The sequence below is a fragment of the Somniosus microcephalus genome, chromosome 14 (genome assembly GCF_052327205.1).
Source record: "Somniosus microcephalus isolate GS21.2 chromosome 14, FLI_Smic_1.0, whole genome shotgun sequence".
Classification (NCBI taxonomy): Eukaryota; Metazoa; Chordata; class Chondrichthyes; order Squaliformes; family Somniosidae; genus Somniosus; species Somniosus microcephalus.
Window position 1 is genome coordinate 101,025,406 of NC_141000.1, and position 13,449 is coordinate 101,038,854.

Below are 13,449 nucleotides of genomic sequence, written 5' to 3' on the forward strand. Positions count from 1 at the left end.
TGTTACCTTTACAGTGTGTGTTTGCTTTTATCCTGCGTGGTGGCGTCATGACGCCGATCACGTGACCGCCAGTGGCGCGAAGAATGTGGGGACGTCATGACGTCAGCTTAGAGAACTTTCCAACAGTCTTCAACTACCTGGCATCTTGAACTAACGTGTTTTGATTTCCTCCTTGTAACATCCAGCAAACTTCGTTGTTATTAAATTCCAGTCTTTTAATCCATCGAGTTGAGCTGAATTATTTAGTTAGGAACCTCCGTTCCTACATTGGTGACCCCGATCTCGTCGAACAAACTTCGAAGAGAATTCAACATGAGCACAAATGCAGTCGCCCTCAAATTGCCTCAGTTCTGGGAGCAGCAACCAGAAGCTTGGTTCCTACAGACGGAGGCACAGTTTCACCTGCAGGAGATCGTAGCGGATTCGACCCGTTATTTTTACGTGGTCTCCGCTCTAGACAGCGCCACGGTCTCGAGGGTCGTCAGCCTACTGAGCAGTCCACCAGACGAGGGCAAGTATGAGGCTCTCAAAGCTCATTTACTGTAAATATTTGGCCTTAACAAATCAGAGCGCGCACGCAGGCTCATTGCCATGCCAGGCATCGGGGACTCAAAGCCTTCGGAATTAATGAGCTAAATGCTCACCCTACTTGGTTCGGAAGACCAATGTTTTTTATTCCGAGAACTTTCCTCTGCCAGCTACCTGACGCGGTGCAGACAGCCTTGGCCAGCTCTGAGATCACCGACTGTATTAAGCTCGCGGCAGAGGCAGACAAAATTTTTTGCAGTCTCACAGCAGTGCTGTGCAGCCACAAGGCGCCCTTCTCCTGCGCGTGCGAAGCCCAGCCCTCCTCCAGCAGGCTGGTGCACGTACCATGCCCGTTTTGGCGCCAAAGCTCGATGCTGCAAGCCTCCCTGCAGTTTCTCCCCCCAAAAAAATCCTTCAGCAAGCCATCACCCTTCGGAAAGGACGACAAGCCCTGAAAAGCGCGTTCAATTTACCATGGCGGTCTGTTCAACGGGGAAATTACTTTATGTTACGGATTCCACAACGGGGAGGCGATTCCTCTGCGACACTGGGTCCCAGTGCAGCATTTTGCCAGCTTCCAGGCTGGATCTACAATCTGGCGGCCGCGGCCCTGCACTCGAGGCAGCCAATGGCGCGGCGATTCGCATTTTTGGGAAACGGACGGTTACCGTTACTTTCGGCGATCAGCAGTTCCTCTGGCAATTTATCACTGCCACAGTGTCACAGGCCATACTAGGAGCCGACTTCTTTTGTGCAAATGGTTTTCTAGTCGACATCAAAAACTGCTGCCTTATTCATGCGTCCACTTACCACAGTGCCCTGCCACCGCACCACCGCCGTGTCCTGGTCGGTCGCCTGTGCGGTACCAGTTCAAGACGGGTTTACACGCCTACTCAGCGAGTTTCCAGAGCTCACCCGGCCTACCTTCTCGGCAGCAGTCACGAAACATGGTGTGGCACACCATATCACCACGAGCGGATCACTGGTTTACGCCCGGGTGCGCAGGTTAGAACCCAGCAAACTCGCGGCGGCTAAAGCCGAATTCCAAACAATGGAGCGCCTCGGGATCGTCTGACAGTCCTTGGTCCTCTCCACTGCATATCGTCCCCAAACCAGGTGGAGGGTGGCGGCCTTGCGGTGACTACAGACGACTAAACGAAGCCACGACTCCGGACAGGTAGCCCATACCTCATATCCAGGATGTCTCAGCGCATTTGGCTGGAAACTCAATATTTTCAAAGGTGGATCTCGTCCGCGGGTATCACCAGGTCCCGGTGCACCCCCAAGATGTTCCCAAGACGGCGGTCATCACACCTTTTGGCCTTTTTGAATTTCTCAGAATGCCTTTCGGGTTAAAAAATGCAGCGCAGGCTTTCCAGCAGCTCATGGACTCTGTTTTACGGGATTTGCCTTTCCTTTTCGTATATCTGGACGATATACTCGTCGCTAGTAAGAACCCCAAGGAACACTTGTTACATCTACGCCAGCTCTTCACTCGGTTAAGCCAGCATGGCCTCATTGTCAACCCGGCCAAATGCCAATTCAGTCTCACCAGCATCGATTTCCTGGGGCACAGGACAACATCGGACGGCGCCGTTCCACTAGCCACCAAGGTCGAGGCTGTTACAGCTTTTCCACGTCCCTTCGCTGTTAAGTCCTTGCAGGAATTCCTGGGGATGGTTAATTTTTACCATCGTTTTGTCCCCAAGGCAGCGCAGTTGATGCAACCGCTGTATGAAGCACTGAAAGGGAAATCTGGCAAAGACCTCATCAACTGAACTCCCCAGATGGACCAGGCCTTCCTGGATACCAAAGCAGCATTGGCAGATGCAACCATGCTGGCACACCCTATTCGAGGCGCAACCAATCGCTCGCACGACGGACGCTTCGGACTACGCCATTGGAGCGGTGCAGGAGCAGTGGGTAGACGGAACTTGGCAGCCGCTGGCCTTTTTCAGCCGCCAACTACGCAAGAACGAATGCGAGTATAGCACGTTCGATAGGGAGTTGCTCGCCCTGTTTTTGGCTATTCGACATTTTCGCTTTCTGCTAGAAGGACGCCTGTTCACCGTGTTTGTGGACCACAAACCACTCACGTTTGCCATGGCCAAAACGTCTGAACCCTGGTCAGCGCGGCAACAGCGCCACCTCACCTTCATTTCGGAATTCACCACCGATCTACGACACGTCTCGGGCAAGGACAATCTTGTGGCCGATTGCCTCTCCTGCACTCCTGTCCTGGCAGTTAACCTGGGCGTCGATTTCGCTGGCTTAGCGGAAGAGCAGTTGGCTGACCCCGAAGTTCAAGCGTACCGGACCACGCCTTCCAGTTGGCAAGTCGCTGAGGAACCACCCTTTTGTGCGACACGTCCATGGGAGTGCCTCGTCCCATAGTGCCGGTCGAGTGGCGCAAGAAAGTCTTTCGGGCGATACACGGGTTGTCGCACCCAGGGATGCGAGCTTCGCAACGTCTCATGTCCCGCAAGTTCGTGTGGAAGGGCATGCACTTAGATGTCCGAGATTGGACAAACAATTGTATTGATTGTCAAAAAGCGAAAGTCAACCGGCATGTTAAAGCCCCTTTGGCTGAGTTTCCAGTGCCAGAGCGACGGTTTGACCACGTGCACGTGGATCTAGTAGGTCCTCTCCCCGGTTCACGGGGTTTCACACATCTCCTCACAATAGTGGACCGCACCACCAGGTGGCCAGAGGCGATTCCGTTGGTCGCTACCACTACAGCTGATATTGCCAGGGCATTCCTGTCGTCGTGGGTGGCTCGCTTCGGCGTCCCATCCGACATATCATCGGACCGAGGTCCACAATTCACTTCCGAATTATGGAACGCCATTGCACACGGCTTAGGTACCAAGCTACACCGTACCACCGCCTACCATCCGCAGGCGAATGGCCTGTGCGAAAGGTTCCATCGGTCGCTTAAGGCATCCCTTCGTGCCAGCCTGCGCGGATCCAACTGGGTAGACAGATTGCCTTGGGTGATGCTAGGGCTAAGGACGGCTCCTAAGGAAGACCTTCAGTCTTCATCAGCTGAGTTAGTTTACGGGCAAACCTTGAGGGTCCCTGATTACTTCCTGCCTCCGCATACAGAACCGTGTTCTGCAACTCAGCAGCTTATCCAGCATCGCGAGGCGGCCAAGAACTTCCTGCCCATCCCGACCTCGCATCATGGCTTACAGAGGCCTCACGTTCCTGCAGACCTCATGTCCGCCGATTATGTCTTCATCAGGCACGACGCGCACAGAGACCCACTTAAATCACCATACGCCGGCCCATTTCGTGTCATATCTGCCGGTGAGAAATATTTCACCGTCGACGTAGGCGGCAGACCGGACACCGTCTCCATCGACCGTCTGAAAGCCACTCACCTCGATCGCACTGAAACAATAGTGCCTGCCCAACCACCTCGCTGAGGACGACCGCCGTTGCATCACTACAACAGCCAGCCGTTGAACCGCCTACAGATGCCTCATCGTCATTTTCGCAGTCAGACACTGCGTTCGCCGCACCTGACACGCCGCAACAACCACAGCCAGGCTCCATGCTTTCTCCCGACGTTCCACTTCCGCCGCCTGAGGGTCGTCGACGCTCGGAGAGAACCATCAAGCCCCCTGTTCGTTTGACACTGGCCATTAATGGGGATTCTGGGGGGGGGGGGTGCCTGTGGAGGAGCCACAAGAGACTCAGTGTACTTTAGTATAATCCCCTTAATTGTATTGTACATAAGAAATAGGAGCAGGAGTAGGCCAATCGGCCCCTCGAGCCTGCTCCGCCATTCAATAAGATCATGGCTGATCTGATCCTAACCGCCAATCCACTATCACAGAACCATCTCCTGAATCTAATAGAATTAGACACACGAAATAGGAGCAGGATCAGGCTACACGGCCCCTGGGCCCGCTCCGCTACCCACAGGGCCATGACCGATCCGAACCTAGACTCATGTCCAAATTCCTGCCCGCTCCCCGTAACCCTTAATTCCCTTTACTTCTAGGAAACTGTCTATTTCTGTTTTAAATTTATGTAGTGACGTAGCTTCTACAGCTTTTTGGGGCAGCATATTCCATGGACCTACCACCCTCTGAAGTAGTTCCTCCTCATCTCAGTTTTGAAAGAGCAGCCCCTTATTCTAAGACTATGCCCCCTAGTTCTAGTTTCACCCATCATCGGGAACATCTTCCCCGCATCCACCCGATCCAACCCCTTCACAATCTTATATGTTTCAATAAGATCACCTCTCATTCTTCTGAGCTCCAATGAGTAGAGTCCCAATCTACTCAACCTCTCCTCATATGTCCATCCCCTCATCCCTGGGATTAACCGAGTGAACCTTCTTTGTACTGACTCGAGAACAAGTATGTCCTTTCTTAAGTATGGACACCAAAACTGTACGCAGTATTCCAGGTGCGGTCTCACCAATACCTTGTACAACTGAAGCAATACCTCCCTATTTTTATATTCTATCCCCCTAGCAATGAAAGCCAACATTCCATTGGCCTTCTTAATCACTTGCTGCACCTGCATACTAACCTTTTGAGTTTCGTGCACCAGGACCCCCAGATCCCTTTGTACTTCAATACTTTCCAGTTTCTTGCAGTTAAGATAATAACTTGCTCTACGATTTTTCCTGCCAAAGTGCATAACCTCACACTTTCCAGTATTGTATTCCATCTGCCAAATCTCTGCCCACTTACTTAGCCTGTCTATGTCCCCTTGCAGGTTTTTTATGTCCTCCTCACTCACTACTTTCCCTCCCATCTTAGTATCATCTGCAAACTTTGATATGTTACACTCGGTCCCCTCCTCCAAATCGTTAATATAGATTGTAAAGAGTTGGGGACCCAGCACTGCACCCTTAAACTGATTGTTACCTTTACAGTGTGTGTTTACCTTTATACTGCGTGGTGACGTCATGATGCCGATCACGTGACCGCCAGTGGCGCGAAGAACGTGGGGACGTCATGACGTCAGCTTAGAGAACTTTCCAGCAGTCTTCGACTACCTGGCATCTTGAACGAACGTGTTTTGATTTCCTCCTTGTAACATCCAGCAAACTTCGTTGTTATTAAATTCCAGTCTTTTAATCCATCGAGTTGAGCTGAATTATTTAGTTAGGAACCTCCGTTCCTACAGCATAATATATTAATGGTCATTATTGTCTAGATGTTCCCCTACTTTTACTTCCCTTATCTGCTTTGGTTCATTCCCCATTACTAGATCCAATAGCAAATCCTCCCTTGTTTGGCTTTTTACATATTGGGTTAGAAAGGAGTCCTGTACACATTGTAGGAATGACCATCCCTCAGGTTTCAGCTATGAGACAGGGTAAAGTATATACAGCAGGGAAAATAGCAAAGTTGGTATAAATTTCTCCATATTTTTGTTAATAATTCAAAATAATTAATCTTTATAGGGAATACAGAGTTAATTAAAACCAGCACAACTCTGCTTAATCCATCTATGTGGATCCAACCTCTTAGCCTAAATGGTGCCACCACATCTGTAAATATACAGTAATACCAAAAAGTTAATGGACAAGTGATGGTGAGAGAGTCAGTGCCTGTGCTGAACCCTTACCTGGCTGTCAGTGGGAGAGACATCAGAATGCTTTCTATCCTGGATCCTGGAGTTGCAAGACCAAACTTTGTTCCTCTGTCATAAACTAGATTGAATTCTACATATCTGAAAGAGATCACAAGGGAAGAGCTAACATCAGTAGCCAAGAAGGCACTGGCCGTACAGCAATTTCAGGTTATGCCATGGTAATGTCAGATTGCAGCTAAACGCAAAGCTAGTGTTGCCTTTCTAAATAAATTTCGTTTCATGGTGATGGATGACTAAAATCTACAACAATGTACTGCAGTTTTAAAAGTGATTTGTTGCAAATAAATCAGTATTATTTGGAACTGTGCACCTCTTTCTGCCTCTCTGCTGCTAGTTAAGGCTAAGATTTGAAATAACTCTACTGTTAGAGTTGCTGAGTTAACTCCGCTGTAACAAGTACGTTCAAACTAAGTACTTTATACTGATTTTGGAAACTGTCACTAAGGAGATGTTTCACAAAACTTGCTCTATACAGTACAAATGTTTGCCAATCATATAGCGCCACCTATTGGAACTCTCTTGCATCTTTCCCTTCAGGAATTAATATACTCGACACCAATTGTGCGCAAGATAGCAAAGATGTAACAGGAAGGCGAATAGCACAAAGGATAGATAGTATGGTTCTGTGTAATGGCAGAAACCATTGGTCCTGATCATGGTCCACAATAAATTGCTTTTCAGCGAGGCATGCAATCTTGGGCCATCTACCTAAGGTAGTCTTACCCTACCAGCTTCCTTAAAGTCTGCTGTCTTCTGCACCTGTTCCCAGGTCTTGGTGGTTGTCTACACAGAGTTAACTCTGATCACCACCTATTTCCAGGAATGGTGCACTGCTTTCCTCTGGGGAAGATGCCATGAGGTTCCAAACAGGACAACTCTCCTCACACCCATCTCATGCAGCCATGTGCCCATTTACCAGCCATCAACAGCGGGTTGGGTATGCTATCATTTTTCCACAGAATCGGTTTTGTTTCTCCACATTGGCTTTGCTTTTGCTTCATTTTAGCCTGAAACGTCTCCTCCTCCTCCTCCTCCCACAGCCTTGGCAAAAGTGGGAAAAAACACTTAAAATCCATTTTGAAATTTATAAAAGACTAAAACAATGTGTGTCACCATATACAGCCATTCACCTTCAAATGTCCACATCCCCTTAAATTTGACCTGAGAGCCAGATTTTGAAACATTCCCCATCAGGACAGCTTCCTGTGTAGCTAGTTATGAATAATTATTCATGTAAATTCCATCCAGGCAGCTCAGTGCACGATTGGCTAGTTTTGCACCAGCACATGGAGGAATAGCCTAAACTTAGCTTGAAGCAGAAACGTCAGCCCTTATTATATGACTATTTCAATGCATTCCTGGCCAGCCTTCCATCTCCCACCCTCTGTAAACTTGGTCATCCAAAACCCGGCTGCTCGTGTCCTAACTCGCACCAAGTCCCGTTCACTCCTGTGCTCGCTGACCTACATTGGCTCCCGGTCAAGCAATGCCTCGATTTTAAAATGCTCATTTTAAAATTTGTTTTCAAGTCCCTCCATGGCCTCGTCCCTCTCTACTCTAACCTCCTCCAGCCCTATAACCCTCCCAAGATATCTGCACTCCTCCAATTCTGGTCTTTGCACATCCCAGATTTTAATCGCTCCACCACTGGCGGCCGTGCCTTCAGCTGCCGAGGCCCTAAGCTCTGGAATTCCCTCCCTAAACCACTCTTTCCTCCTTTAAGAGCTCTTTAAAACCTACCTCTTTGACCACGCTTTTGGTCATCTGCCCTAATATCTCTATGTGGCTCGGTGTCAAATGTTGTTTGATCAACGCTCCCATCAAGCACCTTGGGATGTTTTACTACGTTAAAAGGCGCTATATAAATACAAGTTGTTGTATTAAAAATTATTTAACCTACATAAGTTTTACTGCATTTCTCAACTTTCTATTTACATTTGATGCATGTCAGTTTCCTTTCTTGGCCAACAAGGCCAGCCGTGACTGTTAAACTGAAGGGCTGCTGTTGGGACTTAATGACTTGCAAAGATAAATGAAACGATGTTGCGACAACTCCCTACATTCTGGGAAATGGCAGATATTATCAGTACCTAGAAGTGGAAAACTCTTGCAAACTGCAATACTTTTTTTGATCTGTAAAAATGTTTCTGTAGAAAAATTCTGTATTACTGATAATGCTTCAACCATCATTCAAATCTGGCTCAGGTCAGATACAAACCCACTCACAATAAACTTACTACAGATGCAACCCCCCACCCCCTCCTTATGCAAGCCTATTAACTGGTCATTACGCACATGTTATGTTTCAGGATTCTATGGCCATTTTTCCAGAGGATTTGGAAAGGCTTTTTTTTGGCACCTCTCGCGTTGGAAGCGACGTGTATTCTCACGAGTTTTTTAAAAAAGACGATAGATGGTAATATGCTAAGTGAAAAGTTGTTTCTCACATTATCTTATATAGGCCCTGAATTTCTGACCCCCACGGGTGCGTACGAGCCCACAGGGGCCGCGCAATTGCTGGGTTTAGGCATGCAAAGCACATGCGCTGAAACTCGGCACTTGCGATCTGTCAAGAATTCTCTTGACAGATCATCCGCCTGCCCAAGAAAAGTGCCTCTGCGGGTGGAGAGTTGCGCTATTTGCTCAACTTCCGCCCGCTGAAAGGCCATAGAATTCTTACGCCTGGTAAAAGCATAGAAAAATAAGATTTTATCACTCACTTATAAATTAAAAACCCTGTCCAATAAGGTAAGGTTATATTAAGCCCCGTTAAAACATACCAAAAATGTCAAAAAATTAAACTTTTGTTTAACATATTTAATTAAATGCCATTTTAATTAATTTTATATATGTAATGGTTTTTCTTTCTTTATTTCAGTGTTGGTGCATTTTTGCAGTCATCCCCATCCATACCTTTGACAGTTCCGTGTGTACGGAACTGTTGAAAGTATGAAGGGGGATTCCCTTCTTCCATTGGTTGAGCTGGCCCACGTGGGCCTCTGCGCATTTCGAAGAGGAGAGGCCCAGGATCGGAAGCCTCTGTATCTACGGAACCAGCGGGTAGGTTCGTAGAATTTTTTCTGATCGGAGGCATCCGCCCGCAGGAAGCCCCCGATCGGAAATTCAGGGCCATTATCTTGTCTTGAGTATTCTAAAAGACACCACATGCTGTTTTGTTAGAAAACCCTTTGATCTATGTTGGTCTGTGAGGGGGCTTTTAAAAATCAGAGCATTGACACCAAAAAGTCAGACTGGCTTTTGGAAACAGGGCTGCACAGGCAGGCAGGCAAGCAGCGAAGGGCTGTGGAAAGGTTGTAAAAACAGATGATTGCAAGGAGAGAGATTCTGCCTGGGCTGCAGGACAGGATAGAGAGAGATTATTCTGTTTATGTTAAATAAGACAACCCAAAAAAGAGTGGGATATTGTTGTGCGTTGGAAGAGGGTATCTACAGCAAAAATAAATTAGTAACAACACGTGACAATTAAATTAAAAAAGTGTGGAAAAAAAAAGAGAAATGAAGGATAAGAGACTGAAGAAGAAAAAAAATTCAGGAAAAAAATTGTATCTGATATATGTTTTCTTTAGTTTGATTCGTGATATAAATAAAGTTTCTCTCTATGTACATTTGCTAGAAAATATCCCAGCCATTACTCATAAGAAACAAACAAAACCTCTCTTCACACCTTGTTGCACAAGTGACTACACTTCAAAAGTATTTCAATTGCCTAGTAAGAGGTAGAAGATCAGCCACGATCTTATTGAATGGCGGGGCAGGCTCGCGGGGCCGTATGGCCTACTCCTATTTCTTATGTTTGTATGTTGCTGTGTTTGCGGATGTGTGATGGCAGCCTTCCATTGTCTTTCTTCTTCCTCCTCCTCAAAAAAAATCATAAATAATCATATTTACAGAACAAGATTTCCAGGGATCCCCTTTGATTTCGAGAACCCGAGCAGTGCTGTAACCCGAGGCAAGGCTTTCTCACCAATAAATGGGCCAAAAATAGTTTACAAAAAAATGCACACGACACTTGGACAAATGACTGGTTTTGAAGGATATTTTATCCTCTGTCCCTTTAAATCAACACTTCTGCCGTCAAATAATCCTGTGCGCCCACTATACATAGAAACATAGAAGATAGGAGCAGGAGTAGGCCATTCGGCCCCTCGAGTCTGCTCCACCATTCAATGAGATCATGGCTGATCATCCAAATTCAGTACCCTGTCCCTGCTTTCTCCCCATATCCCTTGATCCCTTTAGCCTTAAGAAATATATCTAACTCCTTTTTGAATATATTTAATGAATTGGCCTCAACTGCCTTCTGTGGTAGAGAATTCCACAGGTTCACCACTCTCTGGGTGAAGAAATTCCTCATCTGTCCTAAATGGCTTACCCCTTATCCTTAGATTGTGACCCCTGGTTCTGGACTACCTGGCTATCGGGAACATCCTTCCTGCATCTAGTCTGTCTAGTCCTGTTAGAAATTTATAAGTTTCAATGAGATCCCCTCTCATTCTTCTAAACTCCAGCGAGTATAAGCCCAATCGACCCAATCTCTCCTCATACGTCATTCCTGACATCCCAGGTATGAGTCTGGTGAATCTTCGCTACACTCTCTCCATGGCAAGAACATCCTTCCTCAGATAAGGCGACCAAAACTGCACACAATACTCAAGGTGTGGTCTCACCAAGGCCCTGTACTACTGCAGGGTGGGTATACCGATGAATACATTAATATCCTGCATAAATGCGAGGAGATTGTGGGGATGTTTGTATGATGCCATCGCTTCTTATATTACAATATTTAAATAAAGTTCCTTTCTTTCTGAAGGGAGCTTCCTGTGCCTTTCAGTGCCTGCCAAAAATGTGTGTCATGCACATTATGGGTGGATGACACCCACTCCTCTCCACTCCCCACAATGTTTGGTGAAAAAAATAACCGCACCTTTATTTAGGAGAGTGGGTAGGAGAAGGGAGAGTGTTAAAATATGCATTAATAAACATTCCTAATTCACCTATATTTGTATTCCAGTACACCCGAGTTAAACAATTCATGGAGTATAACAGAGCTAAAAATGCCTGCCTCAACCTCATAACAAAAACGACTTGTGGCTCGTGAGGTACCTCCTTCAGGATTAATTCTCAAGAAACAGGAATCACTTTCCTTTTTTAAAACTCCAATTAGTAAATTTCTAAGAAATGGCACGGTTTTTAAGTTCACAGCCGATGTTGGAAAACCCCAACTAAACTTGGAAATTTTACCAGTCCTTCCCAGAAATTATGACTCAATTATAGGAAGCACCGAACTTTAAAATAAATAAATAAAACTGAACGACTTGTGCCTGATCACGTCTCCCATGCAGAAGCTGCTGTTGATGAAATGGTTAGATCAAAATCACATTTCCACTTGGCTGCATTTTCAGTTTTAACCAAGTGATCAGCTCAACTTTTTCAGGAATGTAAACCAAAACTCAGCTAGTTGTTAAATGAGTACAGGCGTCATCGGAATATATAGCATTTAAATTCTCACGCTCTGATAAACCCACTTGTATTTTGACAGAAGCATAAACCTCCCATATATTTCTAACAGCAGACAGAGCTGTCTTTCAGTTCTGTAAATGCCCAGTCTCCCTTTGTTCTTGCATTGGTGAAGGAAGACATTGACACTTTCCCCTTTGAATCCAGTGTCAGTATCAACGACTCTTGGGTCATGTTACACAGTTGAGATAGACAATATTGACAACCCAAGCAATGAGTTTCCATCCCAATTGCACTTAAGAGAAGTTAAAATATCAACGTGATAGCTTCAATGTTAACTCAGGGTGCGAGGGACCCGGGGCGAGTGGCAAGCTTGCATCACAGCGCCACGAGATATTTTAACTCCCAGGCCTCATTTCTATGTTTGAGGTTGGATTCCCGCCCGAATCCAGCAGGAATCACTGGATCACCGGTGAGCGGGAGCAGGAGGGTGCCACTGGGGAGCCGAGGGAACAGTTCTCCAGCACAGAGGTAAGTGGTTAAAGAGAGGTCAGGAGGTGCTTGCGGTGGGGGTGGGGGGTATGGTGTGGGGGGGTGTGGGGAAGCAAGTCTGGGGCAGGTGAGACCCAAGGTTTGCATATCAACATGTGTGGCCTGGAGGAGCACTGATCCCCCTCTTGGCCCACAGGGAAATCATAATTTAAAAAAAAAAAATTCCTTCCTGGCCCTCTTCTGGCATCGCTCCTGCTCGCCACCGGGGTTCTCGGGCAGGTCTAGAACTCAATGTGACACAGGGTTAAAATCGCGCAGGGGTCCTAACTGCATCACGGGACCCCAACATTACATATTCATCAGGCCCTCGCCTGCCTGTGGCGAGCGTCTTCAACCCCTTCCAAAACCTGGAAGTTAAAATGACAGTGGGCAGGAGTGAGGCGTGAACAGGGAGACGAGTAGTCTGCCTTTATTTTAAACCCCTCTGTTCTCATCGGGCCCGAGGTAGTTAAAATAAGGGCTGATGTTTCCATTTCCTAAAAATGCTTCCTTTCTCCTATTTAGATTTGAACTCAGATGTGAAACTTAAGTTTATCTCTCCATCAGCTTCGATGCATCGAAACAACATCTGGCGGGATTTTCTCCACATCCCGTGAAGAGTTTGTTTCCCAAGCAGAGAATTACCAAGAATAATTCTCCTGTAAAAAGATGACTACCAGCTGCTGGAACACAACTGAGGATGGTCTTGAAAACAATGACCAACTAAACGAAAGCAAGCAATATATTTACAAAATTCCCATTGCTATTTGCTACGACAATGGTCCTCTGTAGCTGTGAATGGTACAGCGTTTGGACAATTTTAATTTTTTTTGTCCTCACGCCTGTAGGTGACACTTATTCTCAGGTTACCACAAAGTGAACAAACGATTAGCTTCTGCAATATGTGATTTTTTAAAGATTTCATTCAACCCACCTGCCTCGGCGAAGTTGCTGCCATGCTTTTTCTTCTGGTGTATACGAATCAAGCAGGTGCTTCTTCACAATGGGAATATAGCAAGGAACCACAGCCTTAGCACAGCTACGTACAAATTTGAGGAGCCTTTCTGCCGAGGGGGAATCCAAGTCATCAAAAAATATGCCACCCACTCCTCTCCGCTCCCCACGATGTTTGATGACAAAATAATTATCGCACCTTTATTTAGGAGAGCGGGAGGAAGGACGAAGATCTGTTAAAATATGCATTAATAAACATCCCTGATTCTCTCTCTCGCTCAAAAATGTCACACATTTATCTATTGTACAACCTGATCGTGAGTTTATTAACTCTGCAGG

At 46.5% G+C, this 13,449-nt stretch overlaps 1 protein-coding gene across 1 annotated transcript in view; it reads right to left on the reverse strand.

The window, feature by feature from the left end:
* cpox (coproporphyrinogen oxidase) overlaps positions 1-13,449 on the reverse strand; it is a 34,223-nt gene that overhangs the window by 8,115 nt on the left and 12,659 nt on the right. Inside the window, exons 5-6 of the mRNA XM_086007052.1 lie at positions 13,091-13,309; positions 6,121-6,225 (exon numbers count right to left, since the gene is read on the reverse strand). Of these exons, the coding sequence (XP_085863178.1) occupies positions 6,121-6,225; positions 13,091-13,309 (324 nt within the window). The remainder of the gene's footprint in view (positions 1-6,120; positions 6,226-13,090; positions 13,310-13,449) is intronic.